This window comes from Trachemys scripta, chromosome 5, assembly GCF_013100865.1.
Source record: "Trachemys scripta elegans isolate TJP31775 chromosome 5, CAS_Tse_1.0, whole genome shotgun sequence".
Classification (NCBI taxonomy): Eukaryota; Metazoa; Chordata; order Testudines; family Emydidae; genus Trachemys; species Trachemys scripta.
The window spans coordinates 73,645,309-73,664,623 of NC_048302.1; the positions used below are offsets into that span (position 1 = coordinate 73,645,309).

General features: G+C 38.2%; 1 protein-coding gene across 2 annotated transcripts in view; it reads right to left on the reverse strand.

Annotated features, from left to right (window-relative positions):
* Window positions 1-19,315, reverse strand: part of VEGFC (vascular endothelial growth factor C) — a 121,531-nt gene that overhangs the window by 17,359 nt on the left and 84,857 nt on the right. For both annotated transcript variants that reach the window (XM_034772565.1, XM_034772566.1), the window contains exons 3-4: window positions 18,413-18,603; window positions 3,537-3,688 (exon numbers count right to left, since the gene is read on the reverse strand). In XM_034772565.1, the coding sequence (XP_034628456.1) occupies window positions 3,537-3,688; window positions 18,413-18,603 (343 nt within the window). The remainder of the gene's footprint in view (window positions 1-3,536; window positions 3,689-18,412; window positions 18,604-19,315) is intronic.

The window sequence follows — 19,315 nt, forward strand, 5'->3', positions numbered from 1 at the left end:
ATAAATAATGAAGAGGACAAGCGATGTATACAGAGCCATCTGGATCACTTGATAAGCTAGGTCCAAGCAAACAATGTGTGTTTCAATATGGTCAAATGTAAAATCACACATCTAGATTGAAAGAATTTAGGCCATACTTATTGGACATGGGACTATCCTGGGAAGCAATACTGAAAAAGATTTTGGGCTCAATGTGACCCTCAATGTATAAACAGAGGAATATCAAGTGAGAATAGAGCTTATACACCTCTTTATTTGGCACTAGTGTGATTGCTGCTGGGGTACTGTGTCTAGAATTCAAGAAGGAGGTTGACAAACTGGAGAAGATTTAGAAAAGAGCCACGAGAATGATTAAACAATTGGAAAAAACTACAATAAAAGGTGTGATTGCAACTTGGGTGCATCTACCTATGCCAGCTTTAGTTTAGCCAACACAGCTGAAAACAGCAGTGGAACCATGCGGTGTGGGCTTCAGCATGGGCTGTACAAGTCTGCTTGGAACCCTAGGTGAGTGCTTGCATTCCTAGTCTGCACTGGTGTGGCTTCACTGCTATTTTTAGCTATGCTAGCTAGATTAAAGCTAGCGCATGTATGTCTACCTGAGATGCAATCACTTTCTTCAACTGCAGTGTAGATATACCCCTAGTGAGAAAGAGCGAAATCTGATTAGTTTATCAAGAGTAGGTTAAGGGATAATTTGCTCATAGTCTAAGTACCTACATAGAGAACAGAAATTTGATAATAGATGGCTCTTCAATCTAGCAGAGAAAAGTACAACAGGATCCAATGGTTGCAAGTTGAAGCTAGACAAATTTAGACTGGAAATAACATGCAACAATTTTAACTGTGACAGTAATCAGTCATTGGGACAATTTACCCAGCATTGTGGCTGTGACGTTGTGCAGTCTATATGGTTTTATAAAAACTTGATAATAAGTCAATATAATGTAACTGAGATAGTTTTAGAGAAAATATGGTAATAAGTGAATGTAACGTAACTGGGATATGTTTCATGCAAAAGGTCTCTTGTAAGGTATCATTGCAAAGCTTATAATCTACTGAGTATGATCATTTGATTTGTATAAATGTACCACTCTTGTATCTAAAACTAGAAATATAAAATGTAACTCTGAGGGCCTATTGTAATTGTGTAAAGTGTGGACCATTAATGATGGTTTGGAATCTTGATGACTCCCATTGTCTGCAGATGGCTGTATTTACCTGTGAGTCTTCCTGTATATGTGTGTGCTGGCAAGTGAGTAATGAAGTCTTGCAGTGACATGTGATCATGTCACCTGAACTGGAGTCATCTTTAACCTGGTGCTTTTCCAGTGAGGGGGGGTGGAAACCCAGAGAGACAAAGAGTTCCCGCCTTATGCAAAAGATATATAAAGGGGGGAAGAGAACAGAGAGTGAGAGGAGCCATCATGAAGAATCCCCTAGCTACCACCTGAGCTGCAACAAGAGCTGTACCAGGGGAAAGAATTGTGCCCAGGCCTGGAAGGTGTCCAGTCTGAGAAAAAACTTACTGAAGCATCTCTGAGGGTGAGATTATCTGTATTCAGTTTGATTAGGCATAGATTTGCGCATTTTATTTTATTTTGCTTGGTGACTTACTTTGTTCTGTCTGTTACTACTTTGAACCACTTAAATCCTACTGTCTGTATTTAATAAAATCACATTTTATTTAGTAATTTACTCAGAGTATGTATTAATACCTGGGGGAGCAAACAACTGTGCATATCTCTCTATCAGTGTTATAGAGGGCGAACAATTTACGAGTTTGCCCTGCATAAGCTTTATGCAGGGTAAAACGGATTTATCTGGGTTTAGACCCCATTGGGAGTTGGGCATCTGAGTGCTAAAGACAAGCGCACTTCTGTAAGCTGTTTTCAGGTAAATTGCAGCTTTGGGACAGGAGATTCAGACCCTGGATCTGTGTCTGGAGCCAGACGGGAGTGTCTGGCTCAGCAAGACAGGGTGCTGGAGTCCTGAGCTGGCAGGGAAAACAGAAGCAGGGGTAGTCTTTGCACATCGGGTGGCAGCTCCCAAGGGGGTTTCTGTGATCCAACCCGTCACAGTGGCGGATTCTCCATCACTGCAATTTTTAAATCAAGATTGAACTAGACTCTAGAGCATAATCTTTTAGAAAAACATCCAAACAGGAAGTCCTAGGGCCTGTGTTATGCAGGAGGTCGTACTAGATGGTCTCAGTGGTCCCTCCTGGCCTTATAATCCACAAATTTTATAATTAATAATTTGTACTGTCATAGCACCCAGGATCCTCAGTCATTGTAAGAGCTCAATGGAGTCCTGGTCCAACACAAAACAAAAAAGACAGTCCCTGCCCCAAAGAGCTTATGATCTAAGTATAAGCAAGAGGTGACAGATGGATACAGCTAGTTGAGGGGATACAAATAAACGGTGAGATAATATTGGTCAGCATGATAGGCTGTGGTCTTAGCATGCCAGCAGCCTAACCACGGTCAATTTTTTGTAGGCATCACAGCAAAGGAATGTAGACACCCAGAGGTTGTAATAGAAATGTTGACTGGTACTTACAGAGCTATGTTAAATGGGTGTCTTAGTTTTCATGTTCTTTCTATATTTCTTCTTAAATAGGCTATTTTATATTCCTTTTATGGTTCAAATCATTTCTGGAGTTGATCAGCATGGTACCACTGTTTTCAGGTACAACAACTGTATTCTGCTAAATTCTGAGGTCCATGCTCAGTCTACACTTAGACAAACTCTCACTGGAATCAGTGGGAGTTTGCCTGAGGAAAGAAGTGAGTGAAATTTATTGTTTTGTTTTTGTTTACCCACCATGTCTGTAATTTTGAAGAGGTAGATTGTTCTGTAATGAATGAAAAACAGTTTTGACTATTGTTCAGCAACCTGACTGCTTTTGCAGCTTGATGCTTTATAAAGAAAATTATAATGATTATTAAAATGAATAAGCAAGTCCATGATTTGGCTGATTAGGGACTAGTCATAACCCAAACTGTGTGGTACAGTACTTTATGATTTGATCATATGTAATCATTTTATATACTAGTTTTATTTAAAAATCAATAGCTGCACTACAACACTGCATTGCAATCCTCCTCCCATGGAAGTAGGGTGACCAGACAGCAAATATGAAAAATCGTGATGGCGGTGGGGGGTAATAGGAGCCTATATAAGAAAAAGACCCAAAAATCAGGACTGTCCCTATAAAATCTGGACATCTGGTCACCCTACATGGAAGTCAATGGCAAAACTCCCTTTGATTTGAATGACAGTGGGTTCAGCCCCCTAGATTACATCACTGCTTAAATATACTGTGCTAACACCACTAATAGGGTTCCTCCCATGTAAAACAATGAAAACAATATATTTTCCTTATTAGTATATTTCCTAAAGCTGTTCTTGAAATGCATATTAGTATTCACAATTAACCGAGTTCTATTGCCTGAATTACCACAACAAATAGTAAGCTACTGTACACAGGCTTTATGATAAGGCATAAGGAAATATGCAACTCATATACTTACTGTGGTTGCGTTGCTGGCAAGGAGCGTCTAATGATTGAATGAACTTGTCTGTAAACATCCAGCTTAGACATGCATCGACAGGATGTATGATTAGCAAAACTGACTGTTACAGGTTTAGGGCCATGAGACAGCGGCACAGTAATCTCAAATAACTACAGAAAGGGAAAAGAGAAAAGAACCGCTTATAAAACAGAGTATACTTGAAAAGAAAAACTGTGTGTACAAAACGAAATGTAAATGAGATAAAATCTTGATTCTTGTTCTACATCAGTGTTCAGTATTAATGACTTAGTAAATTATCATTATGCACCTGATGAGTATAAGAATTAGGTATTTATACCTTCCATTAAAATAGCATTTTTTCCTGCATTACAAAGTCTTTCACGTGTCTCTACCATTTGCACATTAGAGTATTTGGGAGGTAAAGAGAAAGTTAAAAAGCAGAAAGTACATAAAGAACACATTGTTCCAGGGAAAATGACTTGCAGACTTGCTGATAGTTTTAAAACCAAAAATTAATATTTGCAAGGTACTATCCTCATCAAAAGGTCATGTATTAAGAATAGTTTAAAAAGTGGTACTTTTACAAGGTGGAATATTGGCTAAGCAATTACAAAGATGTGTAAAACAGTAATACTGGATTTCAGTCAAAACACTTCTGTGTGAAGGGAACATCTTTATTGTGTTCTGCAGCATGATTTTTTTGGTAGTGTTGTTCACTTTGCATCAGTTTTATGGTAACCTTTAAAGTCCCATCGGTGTTCTTAATATTTGTTATTGTGATTACAGTAATGTTGGACAATAATATCTGATGTCCCACTTGGGCACAAAACATTTCTGTTTTTCTGTAAAACAAGCAACAATATTGAGCAAGACTCTTAAAAATGATACAAGGTGGAATGGGTGAGGTTGGGATGAACAACAGGAAAGAAGGGGAAATCATTTTAATTACTTAATCCAAGACTTTTCCTCTGGATGCAGAATAAAATCAGGAGAAGTCATTTTAACAATAAAGATTCTTGCTGTGAGACTCAGTTCATGGAAATCTCCTGACAAGTTATCACAAGTATATTCAGGCCAAATATGTAAAGGTGTTTAGGCATCTGATGTGCAGATTAGGCACTTATTGCGATTTAAAATCCCATCTAGGTGCCTAATTCCCATTGATTTTGATGGAAGTTAGGTGCTTTTGCAAATCCCAGTTGGGGACTATCTGCACCTTAAGGCACCTAAATATCTATTAAAATTTGGTCCTTAGTTTTTAAACTCCAATAGTTTCCACTGATGGGATTGTGCAACGTAACAATGAATTAGCACTGAGATGGAATACACTTGCTAACCCTATGATCTTTTATGTTAAACTGTTTTATACTCCTAACATACAAGCAATGTGAAATGTAGTTACCACTTAACATTTACAGGTTTTTTTTAAAGTTTCAAAACACTTAAGACATATGCAGAATAGGGAAAATTTATCAAATAGTTCCAAGCACAAGAAAGGCCCATGGTCTGGTTCTGCTCCTAAATTAAGTGGGCTTGATTCCACGGCTTTTATATTTTATGCTGGTGTAACACCATTGGATTGTTACGTACTTTGGAGTAGCACCAATGTAAAATGGGAGTAAAGTTGCGGTAAATAAAACAACCTATGCTTTATCTTCACTAATGTTATAAAGAAGCAGTCTACGGTAAGTCTAGAAATGCACTGTTTTATTAAATTAATAAGAAAAGCAAAGGTCAGATTTCTACCATTTATTAGACATTTTCAACTTCAAACATCTGTTATAAACAAACACAGTAATTAATTATAGTAACAATGCAACCCTTAAAGTTAAGAATTTTAAAAATTCAATTTACTTCTTATTTCTGTTCTTTATTTACTTCCCACATTTCTCTTAGATTGGCTAGTGAAATGCAGTAATGTCAGTTAACCTTTATGTATATTCAATTTCACTTTCAGGTTGTTAGTGCTACAGTGTTTAGGTTTCAAACACTTCAAGGTGATGTTGGTTAATGATTTAAAAAATTGTATAACTAGTACTAGTGATCTCAGGTTTTATAGAAGTTAGTTTTTACAATGTGAATTTTGTCCCAATTTTGATGACAGTGTCCCTTTAAAGGTATTGGGCGGTAATGGGTCCTTTTGTTGGCAGTCTCATCAGAAACCAAGGACTGAATGGGCAAAGGGATTCTTTTTTTCTATTAGAGAAGTCTGAATTACCACTGCCTGTGCTGTACCTTTTCTGTTAACAAACAGAGGACTTTTATTCTACAGTCCTGTGAGTCCAACAACTTTTAGGAGTATTAAATTACCGTGAATATTTTTAAGTGATCATTTGCAACAGAGTTTCTAAAGATTGTAAATAGATTTGTCTACTGTTGTGGATTAAAAATAAATAATCAGAAATCAGATTCACTGATCGTCCAACCTGATGAAATGGACATCTATCTAGGGAGCTGCCATGGGAAGAATGATGTAATCTAATTCAGTGCAAACTAGCCAAACTATTAACATTTAGACTCTTGCTTCAGTTGGAAAAAATAACTCTAAGATTTGGTTCGCACAGGGATTAGCAGAATAGGTCAAGTCAAAGGACAAGTCCACTTTTAGTTTAAAGATTTGTGCTATTAAAATGAATTCTAAACTGATGTCTGCCTCTCTCAAGCATAGTTATCACCAGAGAGACCTCCTGGGTCTTCACTAAGAGTTCAACACAGACCCCTAAAAGGAGGCTTCTTATCAACTTTTTATTAGATTTATAATCCCCCTTGCCTTACGATCCACTGCTGGCCCCTTCCTTATCCTGCCTATTATAGCAGTACTGTCAAATTCATGACTACACACATTCTTACCAGTATGTCACATCCAAAAAAAGCATGTAAAAAGTAATTGTAAGTACACAAATAAAGCAGACTTGTAGGTTTTTTAACTAATCTCATTTTTATATGGCTATCGTTCTAAGTGCCTATTTATTTGTCTAAAAGACATTCACCAACCGCAGACCCTGGTATTTGTTTTTGCTACAATACACTACATGTGCAAATTAGTTGGAAGATTGTTCATGTTTGGTTTTCATTACAGTTTGCTTGCTTTAGTTTAATAGACACAAAGGAACAAATTTTCAAAAGTGGCTTTTATTTGTGCACACAGAGCCACACGAGAAGACCTATGCGCGCGTGCACACACACACACTCACATATACAAGTACTAGCTCCTCTTTGTTTCTGTGATATAATTCACACACGAAACCCAGTGGGTTTTATGCAAATTTTATCACTTGTGTATACCAAGTTGTGCACACAAAAACAGAGGCCAGGTTGAAAATAAGGACGACATAAAAGGATTTACAGATGTGAAAACAGGCTTATCATATTGACTCTCCTATACACATGTGAACTTTTGGAATAAGACAAAGGGGGTTTACTTCATTTTATATTACAATCACACAGACATTTTTCTGTTTTCCCTATTCTCATTTATGAACACGCACACCACCCTCCAAGCCCTAAATGAAATAGTACTATAGGTAGAACTGGCAAAATCTATTATCTGAACACTATTTAATATCGGATATCGAATATCTGAGACCAATTTTCGGCTGCAGCCAAGCTGTGATTCATGCAGGAACAGGGATGAGAGACAAAAGTGGGTTCAACACGTTTTTGTACCTCCTGTATTTTTAGGCCATCTGGCTGCCATTTCTACCCATGATGTAAATTAGACTGTTGCTCTGGTTTTAAGGGGTGTGTATACCCCAGAATGTAATCAAGCTAATTGCAACCATATTATGTGCATTCAGCCACCCTAAATTAATAAAACAAACACCACATAATTGTTAATTTAAAAACAGGCTTTCAGAAGCAAAGGTTCTGAAAACCCTGGGTAACTAGACTACACTCAGGATTGTGAGGGAGAGCAGTATAGGACTATTCTTGCAGCACTAGGCCACCTGAAGAAGCCCTCTCTGCCTCAATTATTCCCCAGGAGTTACTTCTGCCCTATTTATGCTGCTGGAACAGCGTAAACACTCTGGAAAAAAACATATCTCAGCAAACATCTAAAAGTAGGGTTTAACAACATTTAGCTGAAATGGAGACGAATACAGTTTGTCCTTGTCTACATTTAAACCATATTTAGCACCAGTTCAGCAGCAAATGTTGTTAACTGTTGTCATTAATAGTTCCATTTTATCATGTAAACAAGGCCTCAGTTACACCAGCATAAAACTAGACTAACTCCTTTGACTTCTGTGAACTATCTCGAACGTATACTGCTATTAACTATACAGAATTTCGTGGAGTATTTCATATTACTCACAAGCAGATGCTATGCATAGGCAAAGTCAAAATAACACAGTACAGTAATCTATGGCAGAGACTATATTATATTAGTTATTAAATTTCTATTCCTCGTTTTTATTAAATGCCACAGGCTGTAAAAAAACCAAACACAAAATACCAGTTCTCCTGACTGGAAGTGGTACTGTCTTCTGCCTTACTGAAGATATTTTGTCTTTCTCTGTCAGAATAGACTACTAAGAGCTCTGAATCATACAGGAAGAGTTCATATTTATACTTATTTCTTTTTCTAGAAGCGTGTCATTCAACCACTTCATTATAATCAAATTCCTGAAGCATAACCTACTACTACAGGAAATATTACTACAGGTTGAACCTCTCTAGTCCGGGACCCTTTGGACCTGACTGGTGCCAAACCAGAGAATTTGCTGAACTACGGGAGGTCACTGCAGAGTGCCAGTGGGTCTCCATAGGCCCAGGAAGTAGAGGTGCGGGTGTGCGTGTGTGTGCTGCAGCACCCCAGGCTTTGCAGCCAGCGTGGCCCCCCCACCCTGGGGCCCCACTGCTACCCTGGATCCCAGCCACCGGCCCCCTGTCCTCACCCTTCCTCCCAGAGCTTGAACGCCGTGAATCAGCTGTTTGCGGCACTCTGGAAGTGCTCGGAGGGAGGAGGAGGAGATAGTAAGAGTGGGGTTGCCAGCGCACGAGAGGCGCGGGGGGAGGAGGGCATACAGGGGAGTTTAGCGCCGGTGGATGCTCCCCGCCCACTAATTTTTCTCTGTGGGTGCTCTAGCCCTGGAGCACCCACGGAGTTGGGTGCCTGTGCTGGACCACGGATGTGGCCGAACTAGGGAGTGCCGGATTAGAGACGTTCAACCTGTACTGGAAATTGTGTGTTTAATCAAGGAATTATTTTGTGTATTAATTTCTGAAAATTTAAAATAGATCAAAGTCCAAACTCTGCTCTCAGCTATGGAAGAGCAATACCAATGAAGTAAATGGAGCTGAAGTGGACGCAGGATTTGGTCTCACATTGTTCTCTCCATGAATCAATTAAATTAAACAAGGTTTGACTCTTAGTAATGTCTCCTCTCTTTTGTTTGCATCTTTAATTCATTTCCTGTTAGTCCTTGCACTCCATCTGATCCAGTAATGAACCCAACATCTGTGGCCACTCTGGGGCATGTTTGGCAGTGTAATAGCCAGCTATCAATCTCTAGTATGGATTTTCCAAGCAAAAATGCAGCACATATTTATGGCTAGCTCGTTGGCTGGCTTCTTTTCTGGCACCACTGCTGGCTATCTCATGGACATGAAATTACCTCTGGGACTGCCCAGAGGTCAGGCAGCTGATTGACTGTCTGAACTGTCTTGTTTAGCTAAAGGTTACTTTCATTTTATTCATATAAGGCCAAATCCACCCTCCACCCCGACATCAAGAACAAATTTAATACAGTTGGATTCTGCAGGGAAGAGAGAAAAGAAACCTTCCCTTAGGGTTCCGTTCCAGGGTCTGGATGGAAATATAATCTAGTGGGCAAACTCTTCGGTCACATCCCCTGAACCCAGTCTCTTTGCCCAGCCAGGCCCAGGTTTTGTCCCACTCACTATGATTCCTCATCAAATCGGTCTCCCCTCCCTGACCAGCCAGTTCCAGTCTCCCCACTCCTACAGACTCACAGTCTATATTGTATTCCTCCCCAGCTCTCAGGCCCAGTTAGAGTGACCAGATGTCCCGATTTTATAAGGACAGTCCTGATTTTTGGATCTTTTTCTTATATAAGCTCCTATTACTCCCAACCCTGTCCCGATTTTTCACAGTTGCTGTCAGGTCACCCTAGGCCCAGTCTACTTGCCCAGTCAGTCCCAGTTTCCCTCCCCGTAACCAGCCTTCAGTCCCAGTCCCCACCCACAAGCTCCTTGTCCTAATCTTGGTAAAGTTATAACAGGAATTGCTACCAGCACCACCTATTCTGTATCTTAATGAAATTCATGTACAACTTTATCATAAATGAAATAATTTCCTCAGCCCTGATGCCTTATGAGAATCCTGGAGAATGAAAAAAATAGCAAGGTCTCTGATTTGAGTAAAATCCAAACCCTGCTTATAACATTGAAAATATAGTCCAAATTTTGCCTCAATTCCTTTGCAGTTGGGGGAGTTGCATAGTATAAGCGAGTTCAGAGTTTAGTTCCATCTGTAAACTAGAAGGATATATTTTTTTCTTTAAAGTTCCTAATAAAAGTCTCCATGATTGACCATTATTTTCAAATTTATTATCTCTTTTCAGTGTATATTTAAGTAGAAGTTTGCTCATTTTCCAGTCCAGATGCTGATAGAGACAAGCATTTTTTTCTGTTCCCAGCTAGAGGTCATGTACAATAAACAAATTTGGTTTAATTAGAATAAAATTTAACTTGCTGTTGTGTAAAACTACTAATAAATACTAATAAATGTGTTTCACCACCAAAATCATATTTGTTCTTCTGGTTGCATATTCCTATCTTGCATACTTCGGACAGTAAGTGTTATTTTTATATTTTACTTCTCAAAGCATTTAGATAAAATGGTTAATAATAGCAGCTAGATATAGTACTTTGAAGCATTCATTATCAGATAGCTGACTTTCTTGGTATGCTAAGTGCATGAGGTTTTACTTTGAAAAGAAGGCTTTGTTTACAGACACATTATTATAATGTGCACTTTGTTGAACTTTATTGTCTAAATATTTCTAAGAAGATTTCTATAAACTAGCTTTTCATGAGTAACCATACACATTTGTCTTTGTAATTTATAATATGTTAATTATTTTTGGGTGGAAGCAAACAGACTGGCTGATAACCCCTTATCAAAATTGTTTTTTTTCAATCCAGATACCTACTGCACACCACTATAAAATCAAATACGAGTGTAAGATAACACGTATAGTGTGTCATAACACTTAATTTTTCACCTTTTAAAAATAAAATCCTCATGTTTCAGCACCAGGACTCTTAATTTTTTAAATGGAAAACAAAGCTGTGTACAAAATGTTATCTGGCTGACAATATTAAGATTTCTAGGAAATCAGCTGAATTAGCCACTGATAAATTATTTCATTATCATTATGGAAAGCTTTCAAAAGTGCCAGACAAATGCTGAATATTTATAGCTATATTTAAAGGAATTTACAACTAAGATCTGTACAAATGTAGTTTATAGTAAACCCTCATTGTCTCTCGTTTTTACAATCATTATTGCCAAATGAACTGGTGGAAGCGTACAAAAATCAACAAAAACCTAGCCAAATATTTTAAAACATATAAATAAACAAACAAAAAAGTGAAACATAGGGACTGTCACACCAGAGCAGATCATTGATTCATTTAATCCAGGATTCTACCAGATAAAGAACAAAGATCTATATCTGGCTGTGCCAGGGTTGCCGCCCCTAGGTACAGGTCTCTGTCAGTATGTTGCTGTCTGTGGGAGTCCGAGGTAGTGGCTAAAGAACACTTCAGTCCTACCCTTTACAGCATGTTAAGATCCAAAGGAAACCAGGAACCAAAAAAACCTCAACTCAAAACAGGCTGAATCCAACAAGCTTTTTTGGTGGGACCCCTTCCTTCTGTTCAGGGCTTGTCTCAAAACTCTATATTTTCAGCTGTTCCCCCTGGGCCTGGCTGTACCTTCTGGCAGGGGCTTACCCTGCTGGCAAGCTAGCTCATGCTCTGGGCTGCAATCAGGCTCCTCTCCCATCAAGAGAAGCTGCCGCTGTTCTCCTTCCTGGTTGGCCCTGAACTGCATTAAGTTCTCCTCCTTTTAGCTCCCCTTGCCGTGCCTCACATTTACTGTAGGTGTATGTGGTGGGGCCATCTGGGTCCACAGGCTCTCCTTACCATCTCCTTGTCAGCATGGGACATACCTGAATGTGAACCCCTTCTTTCACACACCAACACATGCACATTGCACATGCTTGCGCACCCCCCTCCCCAATATACCAATAGTTCTTGATTGTACAAAGCTTCATGGGGAAATATTTACCAGTCCCAATCTATTCAAGCCTAGAACTTATGCCCTCAAACAGGAGGGAGACTCCTCTTTCTTTGTAGAGGAATGTTCACATATACAGTAAGTTGATATATCCTGTATGAAAATCTAGAGGAGAAGACAAAAAGGAAAGTACGAATTGGGTTTGTTTCTGCTTTGTTTATTTGCTGGGTTTTTGTTTTTTGATCTGGCTTCCTTTGTTTCTGTTTATTAAGTATATCTGAGTCAAGAAATAGGTAACTGGAACGCTGGACTAAGCTGCTACCTAACTTTTCTCTCAATTAAATTGCTGGGTCTTCCGTCTTAGCTGTCTTATATCACTGGAACTACATGCAGCAGAAAGGACTGAACTGCACTCATGTCAAAGCTCATAAAAAGCCACCCAGGGTTGCTATGAGGCACTGTTAGACATTTTATGTAAATTCATAAAGGAACCATTTCAGTTTTGAGAGGTTTGCCCTATGACATGCTTCAGGAAGCCTTGGAATGTGAGTTCTCTCACTTTTGAAATACTACCCACATCATTGCTAATAAAACAAAAGCGGATATCACAGAATGGATCCTCTATTTCATAATATCCATTTTCCATATTTCTCTATTTTTGTAATATTTAATATCTGGGACAAAGCATATGTATAAAAGCACTTTAAAGTTAATAGATAGTTCAACATATTATTTATTCTGGTATTTTTGATAGGCTGGTACTTTATGTACAGTTGGATAAAAAATATCTGGCTTAATTTTCAATGTTTGTCTTTCATTATATTATATTCTCATATGCTTATTTTATAGCCTACAATTAAAGAATATATTATCATAGCAGCGTATATTCAACTGATTGAAATCACCTCCTGTGAATTGTAGGTGTTCTCTAGACACTGGTCTTTTTGATTGAGATCAAGTGAAGAATAAGTTTAATATTTGATACATCTGCTATATCCTGCAATGGCAGTGGATAGATTTGATAGTCTCTTCCATCTTTAACTTCTGTTATCTTATTTACATATGTAAAGAGGGTAAACAGAATAGTTGAATATGTCAAACTACACTATACTTCCAAAGCATAACAGCTAGATAAACAAATAAGAGATTTCTTTCAAAGAATTTGGAGATAGCTCTAATTTAAATAGCAAGTATATTTACCTCAAGCATAATCAGTAACGTGTATTCTGTGCCATAACCCAAATGCAATCCTCACAGCCAGCGCTGGCAGCACTGGCTTGCCTTCACCTAACCCTTGCACTCCTAGAGTGCAAGCAGTCAAATTTATGGCAGATTCCTCTGTGTGTTTTACAGGTGGAAAGAGGATTCTTGCATCTTCTCCTTTCCTGCACATTTGCACTGGAGAAGCCATAATTTGGCCTATAACTTTAAAAGATACAAATATAAGAATATTGCCCAACATTTCCTAAAAAGGATGGTTCAATTTAATTTAAAAGGTCAAAGAAGTTCAAAAAGACTCTGAAGAAACTTATCCAAAGTATAAATTTACACATGAAAGTAAAAACTTTACTATATACTCTAAAGTTTTACACTCCAGAATTCTCAAATCCTGTCCATTATCCTGTAGCTATCTAATATAAATAAATTGAAACACTTTTCTCTTTTTAAACCATCATCTTATCAATCATTCAAGATAGTATGGCTTAGTGGATAGAACGCTGAACTGGGGATTCAGGAGACCTAATTTCTATTCCCAGCTCTGCTATTTGCCTGCTAGGGTATGTCTACACTGCAGCAGACACAGGCCTCCCATCCTATACAAACGCTAGCATGCTAAAATTAGCAGTGTGATGTTGTAGCTTGAGCTCTCTAATCTTGGGAATCAGGTGGGCTTCAGAGCCCAAGCTCCAGCCTAAACTGCAATGTCCACACTGCTATTTTTAGCATGATCACTTGAGCCCTGCTAACAATAGATCAAGCCCTGCTAGTGTGAGTCGATCTACCCAAGCTGGGAGGATCACTCCCAGCTACAGTGTAGACATACCCCTGATGACCTTGGACAAGTCACATCACCGCTCTGTGCCTCAGTTTTCCCATCTGTTAAATTGGGATGACGACACTGGTCTCTTTTATAAAGTGTGTGGAGAGCTGTGAAAAGTACAACATCAAGCTACAACACTCACATGTCCAGAGTCACCAAATGACACACTATTTTTAATAATACTTAACTCTTGCAGGTCTGAAATTACATTAAAGAACTTTTGGATGAGAACCAGGGTAAGACTATGATCAGAGAGTCTGTATAACCATTTTTATGATTGTAACAGAAATGCTCTTCAAATGCTTTTCAAGGAACACAGGTTTTACCTCTATTTGTATAATTTTTGAAATCCTTGAAAACAAGGGAGTCGATTCTGTACCTGCACCTCTTAAGAAGGTGCAGCCGAGGTAGGGCAGGGTAAAGTACATTAATAAAAAGAATCCCCAACTGCATCTCCAGAAAAGCTATCAAAATCCAAATAGAGGCAACGATTAATGTATTTTTCACACATCCAGCTTTATTGAAATCTTGTATTTCTGAGTCACTGTCTGGTCAATTCTTTATATACAGACTACCTTGAGATAATGCCATTTTTTCTGGTACGTACAAATTAACATTGACCAGTAATTTCTGATACAATCACAATTGAGGACCGCACCTTAAGGCAATGCTCTGTGTAAATTTATCCTTTCCCTCTTGTATGAAGCACCGTATTTATGTAATTCGCCTCCCCACATCCCAATTTGTATTAACGGTACTATGTTTTTCTGATGGACTGTGGTTTATTTTGGCAGCTTTCCTGCCAAGTAATTGACTCTTGGTTTCCATGACTTGTGATCTGTATACTTCCTAAATTGACACTATAGGATAAAGTACAGGCCAAGTATTCCAGTGTAACTGAGAGTAGAATTTGGCTAGAAAGCTTTCCAGCAAGAGGACAAAAGTTTGTTTGGTTCAAAAAAAGAAAAAAAAACCAAAAAAACACACCTTTCTATACTACAAATGAGGAAAATAAATTGTAATTTGATAGCTGCTGAAATATAGTTCTTCCTTTTATGATTACCTTTTTTTTAGTGGATAGAATGCTGAACTGGGGATTGCCTTTAGGTCACATCCCTCTCTTTTGATAAAATTACATTGAATTTTGTGTGGTAATATATAAACTGATAACAGTGAAAAAAATCAAGTCAAATGATGCATTTAACTTCTGTTAATATATTAGCTTTCATTATGCCACCTTCTGCGATTTAAATCATCTTACACTGTAAACTAACATTATCAGAATGTCAAAACTTATTGACTTTGTATTGATACAACAGCCAATATTAACATTACTTACTAAATCATTATTTTTGTCAGACTAAACAGAAAAAAATACATGGGAAAAACAGGCCCATACTTCATAAATGACTCAAGCATTCTTCTGATGCATACATCTCCAAACTATGCATATGAACATAATGTAAGTCTCAAATATTGCAAGCAATTTCAAGCTGGTAGCATGTTTCCTGTGAGAATAGTTCTTCTAAAACATATTTCAAACTATTTTGAGAAATGTTTTCCCTTGAGAGATTATTACTGTAGTCATGAAACTAAACGATTTAGAACTTTATGCTCACTTCCACTTCAATGATCAGAGAGAAACCAAGAAATGTGTGTACCAGCAAAGGTACAAAATGGGGAAAGATGTCAGTAAGGCATGGTCTCAACCTTCCTTGAAGAAGTGCCTTTGTGGACATTGTGGCTGAGATGTAGGCAGTGTAGAACTGGGGACTGGTTGCTTTTCCACCAGATTCTGCTATCTCAGTCTAGGGAGTACAGCAATTGAATTGCTGTTGCATCACCGAGATGCTATGGAAATAAATACTTTATAAAATGCGTAAATTAATAAAAAGTCAGTTTTTTCACTGGACAAGCCACCACCACCAAACTTAAGATGTTACTGAATGACAGAAATTAGAGAAGGAAAAGGTCTGCTGTATTAAGTTACCTAGTCCAGAGGTTCTCACACATTTTCATGTTGTGGACCACATCTGAATAAAAAAATTGTCTTGTGCAACATCTCCCCTCCCATTTGTATAAGTTCCCTGTGCCAACTACATCAATTACTTTTGTGGGAAAAGTGATATCAGGAACGCATACGTGTATCTTTAGCTGTCTTTTAGTCTCCAGTGTCCAGTTATTGGCCCTAAACACTGAATTCATTTCGCATTGGTCTGTAAGACTAATATATTTTCTCATGCTTTTCCTGAGTGGCAATGGTAGTTTATCTTCGGGAATACCAGTGGGGATCTACTATGGCAACTGGTGTGATGGCTTTTATGGAAATCAAACAATGTATAGCGAATAGAACAATTTTTCTTATTTCATTTGGGAAATATAAGAGAAAAAGGAGTGAAAAAAATGTGACTGACATCTGAAATTTTACAGTGTGGTCCTTTGAAATTAAACCCCATATCCTTTTGTCTGATGTGCTCTTTACTCATTTCATTGCAATATAACAATGTTGAACCACTGTTGCATAGCTTCAATACGATCATTTTCAGGTGGGCAAAAATTAAAAAAAAAAAATAAGGCTGTGCTAAGGTCTCTCCCTTTAAAAGGAAGTTTTCTGAAACTCGTGGGTCCTGGAAGTCACAGTACCATTTCTAAGGAATTTTGCCAATGACTTCATTCAATAGGAGGAGGACAGGAACCTAAATGATGAAGTTCCTTGGCTTTGTGGAATAGGTAACCAAAATAAATAAATAAAATAAAATAAAATAAATATTCCCCCCCTCCCCCCAAGAAACCAAACCCACCCACCACCACATAGTGCTACCTTTTTTTGTCTAAGCAAGGCTTTGTTTAGTTCTGGTGAGCCCACCCCCCATGAGCCTTCTGTCTTTAGTTCTGATATTTTCTTAACTGTTCATGTCAGGTCCCTCCAAAGACATTTATCACCTCTTAAAAGGCTACTTTCTTAAGATCTTGAAAAATGAGGTCACTACCAGTATCAGAAATATAAATTATGTCATAAACTGATATTGCTCCACTGACATCAATAGACTGGTGCCTATGTACTGCAGCTGAGAATCTGGCCCTGAATCTGGAAATCTGAGCTACACCTCTACCCCAATATAACGCGACCCAATATAACACAAATTCGGATATAATGCGGTAAAGCAGCGCTTCAGGGGGGCGGGGCTGTGCACTCCGGTGGATCAAAGCAAGTTCGATATAATGCGGTTTCACCTATAACGCGGTAAGATTTTTTGGCTCCCGAGGACAGCATTATATCGGGGTAGAGGTGTATATGCTATGACTACATCTGCATTAGGCGATCTCTTATTCAGGTAAGCAGAACTTGGCAAAAGTACATATTTGAGACAGTAGCTACTAAAGGAGTGAAGCACATGTTTTTGATGTTATAGCAATGTGAAGATATATCATTTGCATCTCTCAACCAGCTAGAAGAACTGTGGCTTTGAGAAAACAGTTGTTTTCTTTTTTTAAACTGTTTGACTTGTACCATCCCTGTGTGGCTGTCTAGAACGCTAGAGTAGCTCACATTCTGCACTGGAAATCCTTGGTAGAATGCACAATTACAGATGAGTATGTTTGAAAAAAGGCTTTCATGACTGGATAAGATTATGAACATTTATCTTTCCTTCACTGACTCTTCTCTCCCCTTCTCTAATCCTTTCCTTAGCTGGGTGGTACACGAAGCAGTTTCATGGTAAGGAATCCTACTCGCAACAGCTGCCACTGCACAGCTGCTTCTGCTGTGTTGGGCTCCAATTGAGCAGTATTTCACTAAAAAGGGAACTAGGTGATAAAGGAGATTAAATTAACACTAAAATTAGATCATCCTCATTTAGAGTATCCAGCAAGAAGAGAGAGAGAGGAAAAAATACAGACTACCAAAGGAAAAACACAGACAGCTGATCTGAGAAGATGACAATAGTGAATGGCTATTTGGGAGGTTGCTTAACTATGGTGCTCAATGACAGAATGTGTAATTGTTATAGTTGCACATAATAGTATTTAATTTTAGCTTTTTTTCCTTTAAAAAACCCTAGAAATTACAGTAAAAACCCAACTATGTTAAACAAATGTCATTTCAGTTGGAAAGTCAAGCACTTGAAAATTGTGTCCATGCAATCTCAATTCTGCCCTCTTGCATGTACAGTATGAAAGAGGCTGTATTGAGATGATCACATACTATTTTTTCTACAGCACTCCTATCTCATACAGTGCACAGTGCGACACTCTGGGGGTAGGATTAAGGTTGCATAGGCAATCACAAATCTGGCATTTCATAACTTTCAAGTGCTTGACTTTGCAACCTAAATTTCTTTTAACATAGTTTCTCCCCCACTCCTTATGTCATTAATTATTGTTAGCTGCACGGTTTATAAAGGTAACAGTTCTGGAAACAATGTGTATTCAAATGAATAATAAATTGAAATAAAATTAGATTCTGGGATATGTTTTCCCATGTAGCAATACATTAAAATGCATAATTATCCATTTACTTGAAATGTAAAGACAACTCAGAATATAACTGGAATAAGAACCTACCGTTTTGCTGATGTAACTTGTGCTGATATTCATACATTGCAGCCCCTCACTATTGCAGCAACCTCCACATCTGTAGATGGATACACATGGGGGTTTAAAGAAGGTGTTTGTTGTTGCTCCAAACTCTTTCCCCACATCTACACACACCTCACGTGGCATGCACTGAGTTTTCCTCCATTCATTATCAATACCTGCCAAGTTATAGGGAAGTTCATACGTTATAATGCAGCTAGTTAAAATAAGAACAACATCCCACCATAGATTAACAGCAACTTGCTTATGTTTGGAATCAGACTAGCATGTGACTTCGTATATTTAGATTCTTGAGTCAATTAAATACACATTTCTTTAGAGAAACTGAATTCTCTCTGCAGTAACTTTCCTGAATCCCATGGCAGTGCTGCCAGGGAGCAGAGCTGCAGTGGGGACAGAGCTGTAGTGGAACCACTGGGATCCTAGTAAACATCTCCAAAGTCTAGGCAGCTCTCAGGATATCCAAAGATTTCAGAGAGATTTCCATGTAGAGTTTCCTATCCCTATGTGGCAATATCTGCAGAGGAGAATCATCTGGCCTGGGTAACCAACACTTCAGGATTTGGACCATACCGTATGTTAAAAAGTATGTTTGATTTGGGTCTTGTACTATTAAGATGGTATTAAGGTAATTGGATGTTCATTTACTTTTGCTAACTACAGAGTGCTCTATCTATGCTTTTCCGATGCAAAAAAACAAAAAAACAAATTACCGGGCAATATTTTATACCTTCTTCATTAAACTTAAATTCTAATTAGGCTAGGCCCTTAGACAGTGATTGGATTTTCTGGCTGGGCATTTCTGCCAAATTACAATTGTGCACAGCTCAGACCTCACTACTAAAAAGTGATGCAACTTGCCTCACCACA